We start from the raw sequence: 24,601 nt of genomic DNA, 5'->3' as shown, positions 1-24,601 counted from the left end.
TTTTAAATTTTAAATTTTAAATTTTAAATTTTAAATTTTAAATTTTAAATTTTAAATTTTAAATTTTAAATTTTAAATTTTAAATTTTAAATTTTAAATTTTAAATTTTAAATTTTAAATTTTTTTATTAATGGAATATTTTTACTTTTGTTTGTTTATAATTTGTAATTTTTTTTGTTTATTTTATTATAAAAAATATTATTAACAAATTATTTCTATAAAATTTAATTTGTATAAATATCTTTTTTTTAATATACTTTATATAAAAAATATTATTTGTAAAGTTATTTATTTGTTCTCTTATAAAAAAAACTTATTATCTCTAGATGTATAATACAATTACAATTTATTTAAATTCATGAGTTTTAAACTGATAAATTATTTATTTATTATTTTAGAAAACATTTAATTTTACAATTAATTTCATCTGAATTAAAAATATTAGTGATAAGCTAGTCAATAAATATATATTTTTAAACTAATTATATTAGAATTGGAGTTTACATAAATAAAATAAAAATTTATAGTTATTCCACACTAGTGCGTTGGGTTACAACTAGTTAATAATAATTTATACCCACTAATTGTTTAATTAAATATGAGTTTCTAGTGTTTTTGATACTTCATTAAAAAGATTTAAATATGAACTTTAAAAAATAATTGATCATTTTTTAGATTTTATGCATATAAGTTGAATGTAAAAAAGTCACAAACTCAACGTATTTTATAATTATAATACCAATTTTAAATATTAGCAATATCAAATACCAACTTTTAATTTTTTTCAAAACAAACTTGTTAAGTTTGAAGTTGGAAAAGACTACACTACCATGTTGGAATATATGAATACAATTACAACACAAACTTTAAATTTTAACAATATCAACCACTAACTTTCAACTTTTGACAAATCGAGTCATTGATGGAAGTTTAAAAACGGACTTGTTGAGTTTGAAGTCCGAATATATAAATACACAACAAACGTCGATTTACTCCAGTTCAAACTACGTCATTCTCACCATCAACCCAAACCAGCACCTCTCAGGCAAGCCATCAGTAGTCACCGACTATCGACCATCAATGCTGCCTATCAGCTTCAAATTTACCGACAACACCATTACTATTTCTACTTACATCTAACTGCTTTTCCTTCTCCTTTCATCTCCTCACGTTATTTTCCTTTTAGCACGTATTAATGAAATGTTTAACTAAGACATGTCAATAATTTGACAAATATTCATATAAAAAGTCACAATTGATGATAAATGCTCATGTTAATGTCTGTTCTAACAAAAATTTGCTGAGAGTTGAACTGGTATTTCATAATAAAAAAAGTCCCTAAAACATTGCAAAAATAATCATCAACATGACGCATATTTGTTCACTAAAGTTCAATGTTTCAAATCTCAGCAAGTTTTTCCAACAGAAAAAGTATCGTTCCCGATAGCAAAGACTGAACATCATCAAAAATCAATACAATCGCTTATTCAAAAAGAGCTATACAGTGAATAATGTAAACATCAAAGGACTACATCTTTTAAAAACAAATTATCTGCCAAAAAGGTAATTTTTTTTAATCAGCAGCAAGGGCATATGTCGATCAGCTACATCAACATTTTGAAATGTTTTCCGAGTGCAAGTAAAGACGATAACAACAAAAATACCTTGTTAGGAATTTCCTGAATCTCAACTTCGCATTTTCCACAAAAAGAAGTATGTGAGAAATTTACTGAATCTCAGGTTTCAATCTTCCACAGTTGGGGTTGCTGCATAAATTATCATGCAGAGATTGTGTTAGTAACTTGCCTCGTTACCTTGGCGCGCAGCCTCTCCATGAAAGCTGGATTAGCTCTAAGCCTATCCTTGACGTACGAGGCTCTAGCATCCTCTGCAAACTTGTCAGCTTTCCTGGCTTCTTCAATAAGAGCTAAGAGAGTTCTCAGACAATCTTTTCTGTTTTCTTCCCGGTGTTCAAACCTTCAAAAGGAAAACTATTGTCACTTTTCTAGTCACTTAGAGTACGATTCTCAAAATGCATAGAAATGTAAACTAATACATCTTAGTTGCCTATGAAAATCGTGCAGTATCAATCACCAAGGCAACTTAAACAAAATTCCAAATGCTAATGGACAGGTAATGCAACAGCCTATCCTTCTTAAATTTGGGAAAAATAAGAAGAGAAATCAAGAAAAAATGAATATAAAAAACCAAAGTAATTTATACATATTAAATTAGGTTAGTTCCGATGAATCCTTTTATTTCATTCACCTTTACTCAACCAAATTTTATATAAGCATTCAACCTTGGCACACAAAAAAATGGGGTATGTGGAAGATTAAAAAAAATCAGTAAATGATGGAATTTTTTAAATACAAACAAAAAAAATTAACACCGTGGAGAGCAACGTATTTGACAGTATACTTGAAGAACAAAAAGGGTACGCTCTGTCAATTTGTCAAACATGTCTAACAAAAAACGAAAAAGGGAAAATTATTGTAATAGTTCGTCGAGTTTACCTTTCACTAGTGATTGTAAGTTCGTCTTTCCCTGGATGGTATCGTTTCCCAACCAATTCCCTCAGTCTTTTATATTGATGTTTTGAGAGCCCAAGCTCTTTGACTGTAACAGCCATTTTCACTTTTCTGTTTTTGGGGTGCCATGCATCGCCACCCGGGGCAAAGACTACTCGTGTTTTCCACCTAAGAATTGGCCCCTCACCTGGTGGATCATCTAAATCCTTTTGCTTGTCTGGCAGTACAGTCTCATCAAACTGTTGGGGGCCCTCGGCCTCCAATTTCTTTCCATATTCTAGTACCACCTCATCCTCGAATTCCTTAAACAGTTTATAGGCGTCTTCAGGTTCCAGCTCTCCTCTTTCGCACATATCCCCTAACTCATTGAACTTAATCTCCACTTTTTTCTTGATGTCATCTGTTAATAAATTTGAGAAACATTCACACGAAGGATACTTGATTACTACAACTACTATGCCATGGATATGCAAAATGCAAATACATTATAAACCCTAAGCTTATAAAACTCTTAAACTTTACGAAAACGTTATGGCAGCAAAAGTTTGAAATTTAGTTAAATAGCACTTTAACATAATAAAAGCATATTGCATAAATGGTTGCAAATATTACAAAGGTAACACTGTTAATTTGTATGCAAAAAAGAAGACTGAGTTGAATTACAAAACATACAGATACAATGAAAGCTAAGTTTTACAAAAAATGATTAAATAACTAATCTAATAAGTTTCTCATCATTTTCCAGCAAGATATGGAAAGTAAATTATGCAATTAAAAACAATAACTTTACATGAGTTTCTTCCCAATATCATAGACACTGATAAAAAAGAACAACTGTTCCTTCACATTCAGACTGGAAATGGAGCAAGCATATCACCAGCATGCTCTTGAAACATGGAAGCCATTTTCCTCTTACATTCTACCACTACAGAATACGCTAGTTTCATAATTGTTTTGAGACTTATACTCCATAACAACAGCCTAAATGTAAGTTATTGTTTTACTTTTCAAACAAACTGGAAGTATCTTTTCCACGATCATTTGTTAAAGCTAAATTTCTCAGAAACTTTGTAAGCTCCAATTTTCTAACAACTATGGAAAATAAAACTAAAATAAGATATATTATGTTTCGATGGGGTACATGCTTGTGCTTCACCTAATCAATTAGAAAGCTATTGGAATATCCATCAGCTTACAATAGGTAGAACTATTCTAAGCAACAATGCCATAAAAAAAGTTGAAAATTTAACGAGACGCCAATTGCAGACAAAACCTCTACAGCAAATCTAAGAATCTCGAAACCCTAATGTTCAAAGTTTTTTATCAATATAACAAGTGGAGAAACTACAATCAAATCTAAAAGTATAAAGTTATAAAAACAGTGCTAACAATTATCATAGCAGAATCCAACAATACATGAAACATAACCAAGGAATACGGAAAAAAGGGTCAAGGTCACACAAAAAGATTACCTGGAAGAAGCTTATCCCACTTAAGCATATCCTCGAGAATCCCCTCACATTCCTTCGTATCCTTCAAATAGCCATGTTCAACTCCTTCCTGAATCATTGCATCCCATTTCTTATCGTCCATATTGTAGTACTCATCTTTCACCATTTTCTTCACCACATGCTGCTTGGCATCATACAGATTATCAAGCTCCTCATCCGTTGGATACAACTCCTCAAAATCCGACTCAAACTCTTGGTCCTTCACATCATCCAATGGCTGCATTTCCAACTCCTCCATCAACTCATCATCCGTATACTCGTGCTTATTCGTCAATTTCCGCTTCAGAATCGCTTCCATAATTACAGGGAGCACCTCCTCGTCGCCCTTGAAGTACTTTTCCATCAGCTCCTTCAGCTCTAAAACAATCAAACAACCAATAAAAATTGATATAAAATTCTAATTTTCGAATTAAAACGATAAAAGATCAGATTTTGATAAAAACCCACATGATAATTATACCTTTGTTACTGACATCAGTAACTTCAACTGAGTCATCTTTATTAATCTGTGCAAGAATTGCAGATTCAGGGACAGAGTCGTCTTTTTTAATTTGTGCAAGAATTGCAGATTCGGGAGATGGTTTACAGGGAGATTCTGAGTCGGTTTTGCTGGATTCGGGTGATGTATTACTGGGAGATTCGGACTCGGGTGAGTAGAATCTGAGTTGGGATCGGGTTAGAGTGGCGAGTAGGGAGGGATTAGAAGAGTTTTTGGAATTGAGATTGAGAGAGGAATTGTTGGTGAGGAGATTGCGAGTGCAAGGAATCGCATTTCTCACTAAGAATCGTCTCATTGTTTCTTTTGATTTTGTCTAGGGTTTTAGATTCTTGGGGTTTCTGTCTGGTTTTTTTTAGGATTTTGAATGGTGAAGAAGATGAAGATTATTACACGGGCCTGGTTATGGATCCGGACAAAACATTGCGTTTATGAAGAAATTTAACAGCCCAGCCCAAGTTATCTCTTGTTTTTTAGTTAAACAACTATGTGCTAATCAAGTGTTATATCATGCTAACAGTTTGTGTTATTTTTACGATAAGCCAATAAATGTTTGTGATATCGGGATGTTCTAAAATTATTCATTTTTTTTATCATTAATTGTTCTAAATTGTAAACATTTCAATGGTTTGTTGCACGAATAGCGTGACATAAACGTTGTATGATTGTTAGTGCTAATCAAATCATCAGCATGAGAGGTTTAAAATTAAAAATAATTCATTTTACTTCTCAACATAAAAAAAAATCAAGCTTGTGATTTTGGAAAAAAAATCTTAATATATATCTTTTGACTCATTTTATTCCTTCGACTTTAAAATGTCAGATAATTTTCTATCACTTAAGCTTCAGTTTGAATATAATACTCTAATCATTTTCTACCACCGGTCAAAACGAGACAAGATGTACATTTTAAAGGTACTTTTGGGGTTTTTGATAAAAAAAATGCCCCCCCTAATATTTAAATTTTCGGATTTGTATTCCGAAACACAAAAATTATATTTTTATGTCTGGGACCCACCCAGCCCGCAATGAGCCATTGCGGGCTGGTTAATCACCTTTAATTAGGGTGATTAATCAGCCCGCAATGGCTCTTTGCGGGCTGATTAAAATTATGTGGCTGAAATTGGTATATTTGGTGGCTGGCAGTTGGTATAGTTGGTGGCTGGCTATATAAACATTTGATATATAACTAAAGAAAAGTGTCCAGCCGGCTTACCCCTTTTTTTTTCTTTTCTTTATCCAATATAATTTGATTTTTTATAACTTTGTTTTTTTCTATTTAAAAATTAAATTATGTCTCTTTTTCTAGTTATATTTTATTTAATTTTTTATTTAGTGTAAACATATTTAGAAATTAACATTTTTGTTTAAGCTTTGGATTAATTTTCATATAAAGGTAAATTACAAATTAAATTGTAATGAGATTTTAATAAATTCATGAATTTGGTTTGTTTATTTTCGTTTTTTAAAGTATTCTTATTTTGTATAACTGAAATAGATATTTTTAAATTTAAAATATAAAATAATTATATTCACTAAATTATTATATTTCATAAAATTAATATTTATATAAATATTTATGTTAATTTTAGGGACTCATTTGAAATATTAAGAAAAAAAATAAAAAGATGTATTATCTGAAAAAAATTAAAATATTAACAAACAAAATAAAAAGATATATTATCTGATTTTTAAATATCAGAAATGTCTAAATAATTTTTCTATATATAATAAACTTACAATAATAATAATTACACATTGCAAGCAGAATATTTTTAAGATAAGAGAGATTTTGTATTTTTTTCTAATTAAAAAGTTTTGAATTTATTTTATTAAAACTATATACACTAATTAATTATTAGTTAAATAATGTTTGAGAATTGCAATCTCTAATGAATCAATTCATTTTGACAAAAAAATGAATCAATTCACATCTTAGTGAGTATTTATCATTATAAATGTTGATTTAATCATAAAAATAAATTATTATATATATTGAGAGCGTTCGTAATTGTACATAGTATAATATTTTACTAACAAAATTAGTGCCAATAATTAAAAAGATTTTCTTTCATAAAATTATTCTTTTACAATTTAATTTATGATTAGCCGTTATAAGATTCAATAATTTATATGATTAGCAAATATTAAGATTCGATAATCATAAATTTACAGCCTAATTGTTAGATGCAAACATTTAAGATAATTATTTATGGTGTGGTAATAGTATATTTTTAATGTATTTATAATGTTTTTATAATATACTTATGATCTATTTATGATAAATACACGTTGGATAAAAAAATATTTTTATAAATATTTTTGTAAAAATAAATATCAAATGTGAATAATTATTCATAATTTAAATTTTTGTTATTATTTTCTAAAAATTAGATATTTTGAGGATAATTCTTTTAAATGGAATGGAGATATAGTAATTTTTAATAAATTTATTTTGTTTTTTTATAATAAAAGCAATTTGAATATAAAGTTTATAAATATAATTCTATCATTAAATTATATCTACACAACCTATAAGAAAAACAAATGAAAAATATCACATTACCCACTCCCAAAAGACCCAAGAAAACCATTAGAATAAAAAGTACTAACTATCAGCCACATAATTTTGATCAGCCCGCAAAGAGCCATTGCGGGCTGATTAATCACCCTGATTAAAGGGTGATTAACCAGCCCGCAATGGCTCATTGCGGGCTGGGTGGATCCAAAGCACAAAAATATAATTTTTGTATTTTGGGACACAAATCCGGAAATTTAAATGTTAGAGGGCACTTTTTTGTCAAAAACCCGTACTTCTGTCCAAACCTACGAAAATAATCCTTTGTTGGTCTCAAATTCGCAAATCATGTGTAATTGGATTTTTATTTTGCAACCATAATCATACTTGAACACGGAAGATCTATACTAGATTAAAGCATGGCTATTTTCAATATTTTGTTATGCAAAAGAGCTCCTGTAGTAACCTCTGGCAGAGAGATTGTCATATCTTATTGCCCAATATTTCCAGATTTGAGAGCTTTGTGATGATGGGAAATTACCGTGACCTAGAAAAGGTTTAAAACATAAAATTTGGATATCATTCATATCCTTCTCAAAATTCATCAGAGATTCCGAATCCATATAATTCTTAGCTCTATATAACATTTACATATATATTTCCATATTAGAAAAGTATTCACATTCATTGGAAACGCAGAGAAACCTGCAATAGCAAGGTTTAAGGAAAAAGAAAGCCCTCAACAAAACTTAAAAATTAATCAATTTTTTTGCAATATGACATTATATGTTAGTAAGTATACAACAAATTTTCTAAAAACACATCATTTTCTAACTACAAAAATTTTAACAACTGCTAAATTTAACAAGACTAAAAAAAAACACTCTGCATTTCTCATAAACCTATTTTCTTTTTCCATGATCCGAATTAGAATTGGTATGCAGTTCTTCATCAAAATCCGAAGGAAATTCAGAACCAGAACCAGTACGCAGTTTGTCATCAGATTCAGAACCGGTATACAGCTCACAATCAGAATCGGAACCAGTATGCAGTCCCCCATCAGAATCAGAACCAGTATGCAAAACATCATCATAATCATCATCCTGAACTCTCGGTCCAAGCGATTCAATTAAACGATCATCATCAGAAACCCCGGCTAATTTCCTCTTCAAAATCGCTTCAAAAATTCCAGGAATCTCATTTTCATCGCCTTCATACAGCTTATCAATCCTCTTCTTCAGCTCTGCAAATCCCATAACATATATTTCAAAAAATTATTCAAAATCTTTAATAAACAAAACCCAGACAAATTCAATCATTTTCTTTTACCTTGCTCGCTGACAACATCTTCCACAGGAACATTCGGCATGTTTTTGAACTGGTTAAAGTCTGGTTTGCTTGCGGAATCGGAATCGGACTCGGACGAGTAGAATCTGAGTCTGTAGCGAGTTGAAGAGGCGACTACAAGTAGAGTAGAAGATGGGTTAGAAACAATTTCGGATTTTGAAGAGTTAAGCAGATTTGTGAGAAGAAATCTTTTCATGGTGGTTGAATTTTGGTATTTTTTCTTCAGGGTTTTAGGGTTTTATTACAAGAGTGAAGCTTAACTGGACATGGTTGATTATTGAACAGAAAGCCAGGCCTAACCAACTAATTGGGCTTTTGGTATAATAAGTTTTGGGCTAAGTGTATAAATGCTTGATTTGGGCTAGGTCTTTTTAAAAATACTCTACCACTAAAAAGATAGCAAAAGTACGCCTTTTTTAATTTTGTGTTTGCATATTTGCTTTCTTTCTATGGCTTAAGGTCTGAAAAACTACCGACCTTTTAATTTTTTTTCAATTGCACCTTCACTTTGTAATTTTTTCAATAACACCCTATTTCGTATTTTTGGCTTTCAATAGCACCCCGACCTTGTAAAACAGTCAATTTTACCCTATTTTGTATTTTTGACTTTCAATAGCACCATAAATCATCAAATTAAACTCATTTTTTGAGGACTTATTTGAATTTTTTTTAAGTTAAAAGACTTGTTTAAAAGTGTTCAAGTAGAAAAAAGTACGATTTCACCTTTAAATTTAGTTTTTTTGAAAATTTTCATCCTTATAATAATCAAATCATCTATTTTTTTTAATTTAGAGTGCTATTGAAAGCAAAAAATACAAAATAGGGTGCTATTGAAAAAATTACAAGGTGAGGGTGCTATTGAAAAAAATTTGAAAGGTCGGTAGTTTTTCAGACCTTAAGCCTCTTTCTATTAATAGAGTCATTACAGTTAACTCCTTCTTCTTTTTCGATGAACAACCTCAATTTTTTTTGACAAATTCAATATAGAGCTTAAACAAATTTATAGAATCAAATAGCAAATTTGTTGGACAAAATTGATACTGCGAATTTTATTATAAATTTGGTAATAAAAGGCTGAATTAGAGGAAGAGAAAAACGAATTAAATCTTCCATTGATTATGAAGAATTTGATGTACAACAATCTGGGTAAGTTGTATTATCTTTTATTATTTTAGATTTAGCTCTTTAATTTTGTGTTTGATTATTGAATTTTTTGCTGAAATTTCTCCAACAGCTATGTTAATTAAATAATTGATCAGATTGTTCAATAATTGAAATTTCTAGAGATGTAATTCTTGCAACTTCTAATGTTATTATCATCTTTACGAGCAGCAGATAGGCGTATTCTAGCTGAAAGCATCTTGATGCTTTGCTATAAAAATGAAAAAATATAATGTTTGTTGCAAGCACCCCTAATGCCGAGTTCAAAGATTATGTTTGAAGAATTGCTGGTAGCCGAGTTAAAAAAATGTGAAAAAGAATTGAAGAAATTAGAAATTGAGATGAATGAACTGTTGGATGCATCTGCACTCACTTTCGGAGAAGACCATCATCCGATTCTCAACAAAAGTGGCGATTATAAAGCAATGGAAGTGAAGATAAATGAGTCGTGGGATGCGATTGAGGTATCAAAAGCAAGAGGTGGATTAAGAGAACAAAAAGTGAATAAGCTCAGATGTAATTCTTATATTATTTTGATTGGTACTAATAGTTTGACATTACCCAAGCTTTTGATTTGTAATTTTTCAATTCTTTAAGGTTTAGTGATAATAGTAGAGTAGTAGCAATTGCTTAGGTATTGACTAGTTGGTGATTATGTCTGTGACTGATACTCATATATCAGCTCACATATTTGGCTTTTAGTTGTGATTTTGGAATTTGTAGCAAAGTAATAAAATATTGATTCTAGTTTATTTCTATTCATAATTCTAATTCCAATGCTCTGTTTTCTTTTATATTGAAATGAAATCAAAAGATTCTCTTGTATTAAAAGCAATTAACTAAGAAATATATTCCTTCTTAACCACTTTTTTACTTATGATTCAGAGGCATTAATTTTCTTTTCTTTCTATGTATTCTACTTTGGTAGATACAAATAAATCATCAAAAAGCAACCAACTAGCAACGAAAAAGCAACCGACAAACAATATTTTACCAAGCAACCAAAAAGCAACCTACAATTAACGGAAGAGCAACTGACAAATAACCTTTCAAAAGACCAACAAACGACAACCAACAAGCAATCAAAATGAAATCAACGAGCAATCGAAGCTGAATATACAAAGTTGATATTGTTGTTTCTACGAGTATAGACAAAGTTAATATTAGTAAAACTACAAGCTAGCTACAAAATATCATAAAAAATCAGGCCCCGGTTAGAGAGGTCGACTATTACACCTTGAAGATGCTCAATTACATTTAAAGCATTGCACTCTACAATTAGATTGTTGAAACAACAATGCTTTGCAAGTTGGAGTCTGAATAAAATGGCTTGGGCTTCTCCTTGAGCTATATCCGGAGCAGGTGAAAAATAGCTTTCTTGTTAGTGTAGTTGGTGTAGAATCTACTAAAGTTGCTATTGGGGTACCGTTGTTTCCGTTGCAATCAAGTTGGCTCGAGCCATAGTCTACGGTAGAGCAGGAACTTTGGCCAAAGCTGTCGAAGTTGCACCTTGTTCTTCCCCATAAGCGATCGGACCATCCTGTCAGAGCTTGAAAGGAGCGGAAAGTTCTTTCCGGTAGCTCAAAGCCTGTCGAGTCTAGTTTTGGAGTGCCTAAGGTTCCATGATTTATGGTGTACTCACATTTGTTGACTAGTGTAAATGTTGCACTTGTAGCACCTGAAAAGTCAAACATAATATTAAGCAAGCAAATAAAAATGTCCGTTACTAAAAACATTTCCCGACATATAAAACTTTTGTTGCTAATTAATCATTTCGCGACAAAGTTCACGGTTAACGTTACAAACCATAATCCAATTGATTCCGACTAATAATTTATTATGAATTAAAAAAATAGAATCAGGATTCACATTTAAAAATAAAAGACATTGACACTAGAAAAAACAACAGTGTAACTATTTTGCTTCTTCTTCCAATCTTGACTTGATGTGCTAATAGCTCTTGATAAACTAACTCTAAAAACATCCACACCCATACCTTTTAAACACCCATTTATTGCATCTGATCCAGCAAATGACACAGAATGAATTGAGCCACTAGCAGAGATTCAGGTGGACAAAACCTTAAAAGAGACACTTACGATTCCAAGTAGTTTTTTAGTAGTTCATGAGTAGCTAAAAGGTCATCTAGAAAACTTATATTTTAAAAGCTACTGTCAAACTATCACATAAAAATCAAACTAATTTTCTCATATACCCACATCTAAGAGAAAGAAAACTCAGTCCAATACCACTTAATAAGAAGAAGGACATAAATGATTTAACTACATTCATATTCAACGAGAAGAATGTGCCAATTGATACACAAAAAATACAATACATAAAAAATATACTTAAAATATATCATGCCTTACAATTTTGCTGTAGCCTGCAAATTAAATAAAAATTTGCTTATTCAACCATAAAAAGAAGTTCTTTCCAGATTCTAATGGTCTTACGCCAAAGTGCCTACAAATTACAAATAATAGTTTAACTCTCTATCAGTTTCAATTTGTCTACACTGATCAAAGAATTCAAACAAAGTTGAGTAAAGACTACAAAAGGAAAACTAGATCAATCAAAGATATCCAAAACACATCCTTTTACAATAGAAAAATAAAAGAAAGAACAAAGAGAGCAATTTAATAACCTCATTAGAATTAGGGCCAAATACTAGAACTTTGATATCCAGTCATAGAAAGTCTTATGGAGCAGGAATCATACATGTTACACAAAACCAATTACTACAATAAAAATACATATATAAAATTACTATACCATTTCATGATCCTCGTTACCTTTTCTTGTCTCTAAATCTACAAATTAAACAAATGAACAGAGAATCATTATTCACATAAACTGATTATTGATTAATTAATTTAACACAAATTAATAAATAAAGCAACTATTGGGGTTAAGTAGAAGGAATAAGATAAGAGAGATAGAATAGTAAATAAGAGAAGGTTACCGCGAAAATTTGAATGAACAAAGAAGGCGAAGGAAACGATTTACAGGAAAAACACGAAGACGACGAGCGGAAGAATAGTCAGGCGAAGAAAATGGTTTACAGAAATGAGCACAGTGACGGCGAGGGCAAAAAAGAGTAAAAGTGAAAAGTGAAACTTAAAAAAAGAGTACGCTTGATAACTTAAAATTTGAGAGGCCAATTGTGAAAATATTTTAGAAAATGGCGTACACCATGTAATTTCCTCATAAGTTTTGAACTTTAAGAGGCCGTTCAGTTCTATAAAAAAAAAGAATGGAAATGGAAATGAAAATGATTTATTTATTTATTATTAAAATATTGAAAGCTTTTTGTGACTGGGACTTGGCCTCTTGCCCTGACACAAGGAAGTCCATTTCAGGCAATTGCATCTTCCTTGGTGATTCCTTGATTTTTTCGCGTTCTAAGAAACAGACAACTGTACCAAGATCTAGCACAGAAGTTGAGTATAGATCCCTTGCCAGTCTCACTTGTGAATTGCAGTGGTTGATTTACTTGTTTCATGATCTAAAGCAGGATATTCCACTTCCAGTAGAAGTTTATTATGACAACAATTCTGCAATACAACTGGCTTATAATATAGTATATTATGAGAGAAGCAAATTTATGGAGATAGACTGTCACATTATTAGAGAAAAAATTGACACAGACTTGCTGCATTTTCTTCCCATCAAGTCTGCCTTACAATTAGCAGATTGTTTTACCAAGCTCTTACCTCCAAACATTTTTGAAACAGCTATCTTCAAGCTATGTCCTCACAAATGTGTATTGTCCAGCTTGAGGGGGGTATCGCTGCTTTACATATCCTACTTCTACTTATAGCAAATTATTGCTGCTATGGTTTCCATGCTTGGTGTGTGCAGTATTACTTCAGCAACTAGTTATCTGCCTTTTTGTAACTGTTTTTAGTCATGTCAGCAATTTGTGTGATACTCGACAGATAGAGTGTGTGACATGCGTTTTGTGCTTTTTGCCGAGTCAACAAGTTAGTTATAGGAGCAGTTACTAGATTAGTATATAAGCTCGATGAGTTGAGCTTGTTGTGTAATTAATTCATTTTTCTTCTCAGATTCTAATCTAATAGATTCTCTTCTTCTTCTTCTTCTAAAATCAGATTCTCTGGTTTTGTGTTATGGTAACAAAGTTACATAGCTCTTGATTCTTTTTTCTTCTTCAATCTATCTTCTTCTTCTTCTGAGTTCTCTTCATCATCTGATCTTTCTTTTCTTCCATTTCTTTTCATCCAAAAACCTTCAGTTTCTTTCAAAATGGTGAACACAGAAGCAATGTCAAGTCCTTATTCTCAAAAAAAAAATAGTCCTCATTTCTTACATCCTAATGAAAATCCATCTTTGATCTTAGTTTCTACTCTTTTGAATGGTAGTAACTATCATTCCTGTTGTAAATCAATACGCATGACTTTGATTTCTAAAAACAGTTACAAAGAAACAGATAACTTGTTGCTGAAGTAATCCTGCATACACCAAGCATGGAACCATAGCAGCAATAATCTGCTGTAAGTAGAAGTAGGATATGTAAACTGTGATAATCCAAAGAAAATGGAGGAATGGCATTAAAAATATATTACATTATCTATTTGAAATTGGAGTTTTGCATTAAAAAATGTAATTGAATTAAATTTTTATATTTTACCCACTTTTTCAAACAGTAATATTTAAAACTAAAGAATGTTATATGTGTTTTGTCTAAAAACGGACATATCTCATTTTTTTATGTCTTCTTAAAAAAATCTATATCTTAATTTTTGTGTCATCCTATACAAAATTTCCTTGTTTATCCTTTTTTCTTTTAAAATTAATCGCTATTATCTATCTATAAATTGTAAGACCACCATAATAGGAGTAAATGAGAAAAAAAAAACAATAGTAATTGTTATTATTCTAATCTATGTATAAAGAGTGTTTTTTTTAAAACAGGACCAAGGATATAACATTTTTCTTTTAAAAAATACTTTTGAAAGCCTCAATTCAAGTCATCCACTACAAACAAATGTAAAATTCTTTTTATCAGTAATATTCTTCCCTTATCTAATTGATTTGATTTGATAAAATATATGATTGAATGCAGGTTGATCTTAATAAAACATGTCAATATTTCTGCAGCACATCATTATCTTAGGGAAATTGGCTCAAATTGTACCCAAATAATTCAAATTAGTGACTGTAGATTACATTTTGTCTGTTGTTGAATACACTAGTGGGACCATAATGTAAATTATTATTTAAAAGATTCCAAAACTTCAATGATAATAAAATATGGCAAAAGGTACAAAAAAACCCTCGTAGTTTTCACAAAAGTACAAATCAGCCCTTTTGTTTTTTTGGGGTATAATTAAACCCTCTTTATTTTCAAATAGAACAAATAACCCCTTTCATCCAGCGTCATTAGAAACACTCGTTAATGGCTGACATGTCTCTCATAATCATATAGGAAAAAAGTTCAAAAATAATTTTAATATTTAAAATATTTACCAAAAATTTGAGGGGCTAAGTGTCCCAAAAATAAACTAAAAGGGTTTATTTGTTCAATTTTAAAATAATAAAGGTTTAATTGTTCAATTTTAAAAATACGGGGGCTTAATTGTGTCTAGATAAAGTAAAAGGGTTGATCTGTACTTTTGAGAAAAACTCGAGGACTTTTTTGTACCTTCTGCCATAAAATATCTAACTTATCTATAGTGTCCCAAATGAATTTGTCAAAACCTTTAAGTTTGAAGATAAATTAGCGGTCTAATTACTTAAAAAAAAAAACCACCCACCTTTAATTATTTTTGTGTTTATCCTGATTTAAAAAAAAATTAATTATACTCTAATTTGGATTTTTATATTTCACCTCTATCCCGAAGCATTAAATTGGTCTATTTTCATTTAAAAAAAAATTAAAATTTTTATTAGTACAAAAAGACATTCTTTTTTGCAAAATTTAACATATTATAATAATTTTTTTGAGTTTTTATTGTCGTGACGTAGACGTATAAAGCATGTGCCGTTTAAACTCTGACAAAATACATGTTGTTTTTAATACTAGAATGTATTTGTGTATGATATGAGTGATGATTGAATTGAAATTTGAAGATGAATTACATGACAGGTTATATGACTTAGCAGCTCGGATGGGTATTATTTTAGTAAAGTCGCTTGGTCGGTGGTTTGTTTGCCTTTCTCGGATGGAGGATTGAATATTGCTCCTTTTCGTCTCAAGAATTCTTGCTTGCTTTTTAAATGGGTTTGGAAGTTAATGAACTCAGACTCAAGTTCTTTATGGTATTCAGTCATTTCTAATAGTCTGGGAGTGAACATTTGGTTTGATTTACTGAATATTAATCATGCCAGATTGTCTCACATATGGAGGGGAATCTATTCGGCCTGCCTGGAAAATTCAGTTGCTTGGGAGAGTTTCATTTCTCAGATATCGGTTAAAATGGGAGATGGTTCAAACACCCGGTTTTGGCTGGACAAATGGATGGGTCCGAAAGAATTAAATATTGAGTTTAATTCTTTGTTTAAAATCTGCAGATCTCCAGATTTAAGGGTGTCGGCAGTCCTTGAGGGTGATGGCCAGACCTGCGTGATTCCTTGGGCTCGCCGTCTGCGTGTTGGAGAAGAAGCTGAGTTCATCCGTTTGCAGGTGATGATTTCGGCAGCTCAGATTTATCGGGGCAGGAGGGATATTCAGGTTTGACAATTATCGAAAACATTCACTTCAGCTGCAATGTTTCGTATAATTAGGGAGAAAATGGCGAGCATTAATGGATTGGGTGGGGGAATGCAGTTTACTCGAATAATATGGGGCATGAAACTTCCTCCTCGTATTCAGTTTTGCCATTGGCTTATAGCTCGAGATAGACTTTCCTCAAATGAAGTTCTAGTTCGTCGTGGTATTTTGCTAGAGGAAAACAGCGGATGTCTTTTATGCTTACAAACAGAGTCTACTGTTCACATTCTGCTGCACTGCTATTTTGCTTGGCAAACTTGGTCGCATGTCTTGAATTTGAGTAATATCACTTGGGTCTCGCCTTCTTCAGTGGAGAGTTTTTATGGGTTTTGGTCCAGCCTTGGTAGGAAGAGATATAGGAATCTATGGAATTCTATATGGTTTTTCATCAATTGGTCTCTTTGGAATGCTAGGAATAAGCGGGTCTTCAAATTCAAGACTAGCCGGATAGATAGTCTTATTCTAGCTAGCATTACTAAGGCAGTCCTATTCTACAAGTCTTTCAATCCGTCTTTTCCTTTTTCTAGTTTGGACGTTTATAGAAGTTTGGATTTTTTCTGTATCCATCTCTGATTGTATTAGTTTCTTTGCCTTCCACTTCTTGTGGTTGAGCTAATACAAATATCGTTTATCAAAAAAAAGTTATATGACTTAAGAGAAATTAAAGGGAATAATTTATTTTTAGGTTCCTAAACTATACATGTTTTGTTTATCTGGTCTTTAAACTATTTTTTGTCCTTATCTGGTCCTTCAACTAAGCGAAAACGCATTTTCAAGTCCCTGAATGATAAAAACGACGTCGTGTCATTATTTTTAAAAATGAAAATTGATACCCTAAACGACGTCGTTTTTATCAATCAGGGACTTAAAGATGATTTTTCGCTAAGTTGAAGGATCAGATAAGGATAAAAAAAGTTTAAAGACCATATAAACAAAACAGGTATAGTTTAAGGATTTGAAAATGGTCCAAATTAAAATAAAGTTGGATTATAATCCGTAATTGGGATTAGTCCTCGGTCAATATTAAATCTTGTAAGTTTTAAATTAAAATAAGGATGGAATGTGGAGAAATTGATGATGAAAATGACAATATAATCTCGATCGGAATAAAGATTTTACATATTTGAGATATTAAAAGAAGTTAGAGTATATAAAAAATATGTATTCGGACAATACTCAGAGTTGAGGTTGAGTGATTTTCATGTAAAATAATACTTATAATATTTGATGAAAATGAAAATAATGATAAATTTTGGAACGGAGATTTGAGGTGATTAAGATAACAAGAAAGGATATGAAAGTATACATAAATTGTATCTGTTTATTATTCGAAATTCAATTCGAATAATTTATGAGTTGAACAATTTAAATTTTAAATTATAAATTGAATATAATGGTGAAATTAATAAATATAAATAGATAGTTAAATTATTCATAAAAAAATAGAGAGTTAAAAGTTGCGGAAAAACCGCCAAAATATAAAATATTAGAATTTTGGCATAAAATTTAAATATAAAATTAGAATAAATATAAATAGAATAAAAATGGAATATAAGTCAAATATTTATAAAAAAAATTGGTCGGCAATTAAGACCTTTAAATAGGTATTTTAACCAAAATAAACACCACTATTTCCATTTCTACACTTTCTTGAGTTCTAAACGTTTCAAAACCCTCAACTTCGTCTTAAATCCTCAAAATTCCTCTTCAACCCAATTTGACCACATAATACATAAAAACATCATTCTAAAGGCATCTCCAACCCAAAACTCATTTTTGAGTTTCAATTTACACACTTTTAAATCTTTGAGAGTATTTTATCTCCAACCCATTACACCATTTTTCACACCAAATAAATATTCTCTATATATTATCTTTTATATTCACTACTACTACATTTAACCATTTACTATTTTACATCTATATTTATATTTTAACCACATACATTCTCATCTATTAATTTATTTAATAATGCTTAAATAATATTAAATTAAATATTAATTTTTTATAAATATTATTTAATGTTCAATTATAAAAAATAATAATTAAAATTGAAACAGTAAAATTAAAATTAAAACTAAAACTAAAATAACACATTACATTCAAATATTAATAATAAAATTACAATAGAAACAATCTTCTCCATGCCTCCGCATTATTATTTCTCCCATAAATGATCAATCAAGTCATTACGAAGTGCAAGGTGTGTATTTTTGTTCTTGATTTGTCTGTGGCAAGCAAGAAATCCTTCAAATCGAGTATCATCATTTAATACCATTTCAACTTGCGGTATTTTTCCTTCCTTTGAATTTATTATTATTGCATTTAAATCACGTTCATCCTCGATTATCATATTGTCCATTAAACATTCAAAAAAAAGAGCAACAACAAATGTCACCGCAACAAGATAATTTTAGTTAATATTTTTATGATATTGGTGGATCGAGGGACAATTTACCATATTATTAATTAAATAATTTTAATTTTAATATTTAATGTTGCTTATTAACTATTATTTTAATTTCCGTTGTAGGATTAGTTTAATTATAATATTTATCTATCTGCTTTAATGTTTAGTGTAACATACTTTTTATATTTAATGTAACGTAATTGTTATGTTTAAATAAAAAAAATATATTGTTTAAATTTTATGTATTTAATTTAAATAAAATTTATTTATTTATTTATTTTGTTTTACCAATAAAAATAATTTGGACTAAATTATTAAAAATTTAATTAGTATTAAGTAAAAAGTTGGACCAAAATGAATATTTATAAAGTTAGCTATATAAATTGTAATTAAAAAGTAAATGTTCAATTAATCAAAAAATGGTTTGTGTAAATAGTGCATGCCAAAAAATGGATGTCTACTATTCATAAACAAATAAATGGGGTGGGAAGTGAGTGTAGATTGGAGTTGAAAAAGAAGACGTTAAAAATGAGTATGGATTGGATGGTTTAAACATATATAAAATGAAAAAGAATATATTTAGAGTAATAGTTCGATGAACGGTATTTCTATTCCTCGCAAGTACAAAAGGACCTAATTTTTTTTTTCTTCTTAGCTTTGGCCATTTTCGTGTAATAAAAAAAAGTTATTTTCTTTTTTTACGCTAGACAGGTTCAGTGTTAGACTGTAGTCCGACCCGTAATAAAATGACAATCGTACTAATAATTTTCAGATAAAAATAATTAAATGAGTTTAGTACGTTCCTTAGGTTAAAAATGAACAAAACTCACAAATGAACTCCTATCTCAATTGGTTAAGAGGGAGATATAAGAATGTAGAGGTCTTCGGTTCAAACTTCAAACCACATAAAGGATAAAATGTTGGTGATTTATGGAAGATTATGGAAAAGGCTTTCAAGACTATGGAAAAGACTTAGAGTTTATTTTTATTTATTTTTGATGGAATAGACTTGAAGTTTATAAGAAGAAGCTTACGAACATCAAAAGCATCGACTACGGCATTGTATCACTATAATAACAGAATTGTATAAGCGGTGTGGATGATATCAGAATCGTAAGCAGTGTGGATAACATAAACGACATATTAATATTTGTGCATATATATACATAATACAGTGGCGGAACCAGAACTCCAATTTACGAGGGTCGAAATGTTTACGTTCGGCCATTTAATAAATCAAACGGCTGTAGATATGGTGTAAATCTGTTAATTTGTAGTTCTAGGGGCGGTTACTGGAAAAAAAACCTAAAAATTCTATTTTTTTTTTATTTTTTTCCGACGAGAAGGGTCGGCCGACCCTTTACGACCCTCCCTAGTTCCGCCCCCTGCATCATATATTAAAAGTATAATAAATTCTATCTTGTATATTTTCCAAAAAAAAAAAAAAACAAAGCACTGTAAATTAGGGTAATAACGAGAAAAAGAGGAAGATGGGGAAGGAGTTGGGGAAGAGTAAAGAAAGAAAAGTCAAAAGTACCAAAGTCAGCTTTGTACGTAATAATCAGAATCTCTTCTTTTCTTGTGAATTACACGTTTCTCTAAACTATATGCCTCTTGTCATTTTCACCATTGCATTTGCTTCATTCAAAATCTATAATAGAAAATTTAGCTACATATAAATAGATTATTTATTTCTTCAGAAAAAGAAAAGATTATTTTAAATTTAATTATATTGTTTTACATTTATAGTTAAAAGTATTACTAACACTTATACTTTTGTCGTTCCATTTTAATCTAACACAATTTATTTAAATATGGAGTAATATTTTTATTGATAATTTTTATTTATAAAATATTTTTATACTAATATTTTTGTTATCATTTTCAATCAATACACTTAAAAAATGTCTATTTAAAAAATTTGGTACATTTAATATTATATAAATATATAAATAAAATTACTAAAAAATTAAATAGTTTTCAAAGAGAATAAGAGGAATTATCTTTTAACTCTCGTATATCTAAACAACATTTTGATTTTATATAATAATTGAATTATTGACAAACACAAACTATAAAATGTTATATTTTGCATGAACTTTTTTAGCTAAGATTATTGAAACATAAAAAAAAACAGAATTATCATTAAAGACGGATAAAAGAAAATGGAACACGAAAGGGTCAACTTTTGCTAAAGTATCTAAGGCACCGTTTGGATTGAGGGTTTTAAAATTCATGAATTTTAGCAAAATCGATGGAATTTAAATCAATGGAATTTAAATCCATAGATTTTAAAATTCCATCGTTTGGATTGAATATAAAATCAATGGATTTTTAATATTATTTATGGAAAATAATAAATAGTAATAACAATCCATCATCTATAAAAAATGGTGGATTTGGACTTTCCCACCTAGTAGGTGGGAAATCAAAACCTTCAAAAATGAGGGATTGTAAAAAATGAGTGAATTTGTAAATGCATGGATTCTATTAATTTTTTTTCTAGGCAAACGATAGATTTTGTCCAAATCCATGGATTGTTTAGAATCCATCGTTTAAAATCCATCAATCCAAACGGTGCCTAAAAGCTATCCTTGGAAGTGATTTTAGAGTATTGTAGAGAGAATAGAGAAGGAAAAATAGATAATAAATGTGTTTAAAACTAACCAAATACTATATGTATAAGATTTTAAAAGCAACCTATAATAGCCAACGAAAAAAAAAATATATATGGAAAGTAATTTTTTTACATCTACAATTTTGACTATTTACTCAAATAAATCCACAAATAATTTAAATTTTATGGTTTGTCAATTTTATAAATTAAAAGTATTCAGTCTCAATTAAATATATTTCTTTACATATAATTCTCATTTTAAACTCAAATAAATTGAAATCTCTTGTAACTGAGAATAAAGTCCAATTGTATATAAAATATCCATTTATAAAATTAAACATTTATAAAAATGAAGTTTGAATATCGATACATTTCGAAATGGATTATAGTTACTTAAATTTATAAAATTGGCGGATCATAATATTAAATTCATATTTTAGAAACATATTTGATAAAAATAATCAAAGTTATAAAATTATATATAACTATAAAATGAAATTTAATTCTCGTTTTAATTTAAAAATTCAAATCAAACAAAATTCATCAAAAATTATAAAAAATAAATATAATGAACACATCAACTAAATTCAAATTTATATTTTAATTTGATATTGCGCAACCATGTTCACTTCTAATACTATATGTTATTTTAGGAGATATTTTGAGCACATGAAATCAATCACCTTAAGAAGAGTCCAAGATTGAATTGATATTTTAGGGTTTGGTGATTGGGACATATATAGATAGTTTGAAGCTAAAACTGGCATGCATTGTTTATAGATATTATACATAAATTTCATTGGTTCTATTAGGTGTAAAGTCTCTGCTATTAGAACCCATCTACGTTGCAGCTTATCAGCCTGATGAACAAGAGGAAATGGCCAAAACATCTATCTATCTATAACTATCTTATATGTGGGAAGGGGGGGACAATCAAAATTACGCTATTAACCTCTAATAATTAAAATATCCACGAAATTAAGTACAAGTATAAGTCTAATTCTAATATATTTTAAATAATTAAAAAGTTAATTCTAATGCAAATACAAAAACTAAAAAGCCAATTACAAGTTTAACTAATGAAGAAGTTAATTTTAATTCAAACACAAAACTTAAGAAGTTAATCATAAGTTTAATTCTAATATAAAGTCAAAAAAAATTAATTTCATTAAAGAATATGATTTTGAGTAGCAGCCATAACTATAAATTTGCACTGCACCGGTTTATCTAGGGCTCATATTATAATTATCAACATAAATTAATAATAATAAGAGTATAAATTAAGAATTTATTTTAAAGAAAAATAATTTTCTTTTTGATAATAAGAAAACCAATAAAATGGCCGACTTATACGTAGAAAGGCTACGTAAGCCTTAACTATGTAAAACAAGTGGCTCATGCAGTAAATCATTAACAAACGGATTTAATGGGTTTCAAATTGCTTTTCCTTACTAATTATGTAGCTAAGGCACAATTTACATAAATTTTGTCACTGAAGGTCTAACTAATTATTGTGAATTAATATTTTATTTAATTAAATATTTTTAAATATCAATAAAAGTGAAAAGAAATTAAAATATATAAAGTAAATATGATTTTAATTTAATAAAAAGATAATTATTTATAATTACATGGAATTACACATTTCGTGTTTTCGCAGGTTCCACCATATCATATGTAAAACTGAACTATATCGTATTTAATTTATTAACGGGCCATATAACTATAACTCACATGCTACAATTTAAAATTAAATAAAAATTAATTTACAATAATTTATTTAAAACTAAATTATTATATTTAATAATTTTATTAATATATGATATACATACAAATCATTTACATTTTGTTCACGTACATATATTACAAATTCCTTACAATTTCTGATTATTATAATTGGAATTGTATGTATTTTCCGTAGTGCCCTATAATGGATAAGAGTAATATTATGGTCAATCTAAACTAACCCAATAGCCACAAAAGGATATACAATGAGTCATGTAAAATATTATTATAATATAGAATTAACTTTTTTTTATAATTATCAATATCAACTAAAATTTTGTAAAAGTAACACTTTCAGCTAACGGGTCATATAATTTAATATAAATTAGTAATTTAATTAATAATTAATATATATATATAACGAGTCGTATAAATTATTAATACATAATAAATAAAGTTACAATATTACAAATTAAATTATTATTAAATTAGCTAACGGATCATATAAATAATTAATAAACATTGAATAAATATATAATTTAGATACAACGGGTCATATAAATGTCGCTCACGTGCGTAGCACGTGGACGAAACGCTAGTAACTATCTTATATGTGGGAAGGGGGGGGCAGGCAAAATTACGATATTAGGTTTCATTAAGGGTATAGTTTATAATTAAAAAGATAAAGTTAGAAAAGATTAATTTAAATGATATAAAAAAGGATTAGCATTTAGTTTAAATTGAAATACTAGAGTACGGCGGTAATCTTAGGATTAGTACAATAGTTAAACACTAGGATAGTAATATTATCTTGAATAACAACCAAACATTTATTAGAGTATTATCAATTTTTATTAATTAAACTCTTATTAATTACACAGTAGAAAGCTAAGTACGTAAAACTCTAATTTATAGTAGTTAAGTAAAAGTTTATGGTTAATTAAAAGTCTAATTTTGAAAACGAAAAAGTCAAACTTTATAGATAGTTAAGTAAAACTCAAATAGAACAAATAATTAATATTATATATATATATATAACGGGTTACACAAATAGTTTTTATATAATGTATTTTTTTTATTTAAATAAAAAATTAGAATAATTAATGAAACTAAAATATTTCATTTATTCATTGAAATAAATATACAATATATACAACGGGTCATATAAATACCGCTCACGTGCGTAGCACGTGGCGAAACGCTAGTACTATATATAAAAGCACGGATGGGGGGACAGGCAAATTTACCGAATAAATCCTTTTCAGTTTAGTATTAAATAAAGGTTTTATAGTCATTATCTAATTAGTTATTTAATTAATCACTATTGTAATTAAAGTTTTAATTAGAATAGGTAGCTAACTTATCTCCAATTTAGTTTTAATATGTAAAAAATAACTAAATTGTCTCCAAATTAGTAGGAATACCTATCTTTTAGTTTAATTAAACTACAAAATTAAAATATTGTATTTGGTCAATATATTATTATAATTTAAATTTCTATCTTATTATTATTTTTAAAAATATTATTAATAAAATTAAATTAATTATT

At 29.0% G+C, this 24,601-nt stretch overlaps 2 protein-coding genes across 2 annotated transcripts; both read right to left on the bottom strand.

The window, feature by feature from the left end:
* Positions 1-1,460: 1,460 nt before the first annotated feature.
* LOC126653470 (uncharacterized) lies at positions 1,461-4,920 on the bottom strand. The gene is made up of 4 exons (XM_050347371.2): positions 4,503-4,920; positions 4,004-4,399; positions 2,517-2,931; positions 1,461-1,977 (listed from the first exon to the last, which is right to left on the bottom strand). Exons 1-4 carry the CDS (start codon positions 4,834-4,836, stop codon positions 1,779-1,781), a joined length of 1,344 nt encoding a protein of 447 aa, XP_050203328.1. The 5' UTR covers positions 4,837-4,920; the 3' UTR covers positions 1,461-1,778.
* Positions 4,921-7,805: 2,885 nt separating this feature from the next.
* Positions 7,806-8,661, bottom strand: LOC126688058 (uncharacterized). The gene is made up of 2 exons (XM_050382623.2): positions 8,386-8,661; positions 7,806-8,299 (listed from the first exon to the last, which is right to left on the bottom strand). Exons 1-2 carry the CDS (start codon positions 8,597-8,599, stop codon positions 7,959-7,961), a joined length of 555 nt encoding a protein of 184 aa, XP_050238580.1. The 5' UTR covers positions 8,600-8,661; the 3' UTR covers positions 7,806-7,958.
* Positions 8,662-24,601: the final 15,940 nt, after the last annotated feature.

Source organism: Mercurialis annua, linkage group LG6 (assembly GCF_937616625.2).
Source record: "Mercurialis annua linkage group LG6, ddMerAnnu1.2, whole genome shotgun sequence".
NCBI lineage: Eukaryota > Viridiplantae > Streptophyta > Magnoliopsida > Malpighiales > Euphorbiaceae > Mercurialis > Mercurialis annua.
Note: the sequence above shows the minus strand (reverse complement) of the source record. Positions and strands in the feature narration are given on the sequence as shown.

What these genes read in the sequence shown, in the direction of transcription:
- LOC126653470 (XM_050347371.2), bottom strand. Translation starts at nt 4,836, where the DNA reads ATGAGACGATTCTTAGTGAGAAATGCGATTCCTTGCACTCGCAATCTC. An exon ending in GTGGGATAAGCTTCTTCCAG is followed by an intron (nt 2,932 to 4,003) that starts GTAATCTTTTTG and finishes ATTTATTAACAG; the next exon opens with ATGACATCAAGAAAAAAGTG. An exon ending in CTTACAATCACTAGTGAAAG is followed by an intron (nt 1,978 to 2,516) that starts GTAAACTCGACG and finishes TTCCTTTTGAAG; the next exon opens with GTTTGAACACCGGGAAGAAA.
- LOC126688058 (XM_050382623.2), bottom strand. Translation starts at nt 8,599, where the DNA reads ATGAAAAGATTTCTTCTCACAAATCTGCTTAACTCTTCAAAATCCGAA. An exon ending in AGATGTTGTCAGCGAGCAAG is followed by an intron (nt 8,300 to 8,385) that starts GTAAAAGAAAAT and finishes TGGGATTTGCAG; the next exon opens with AGCTGAAGAAGAGGATTGAT.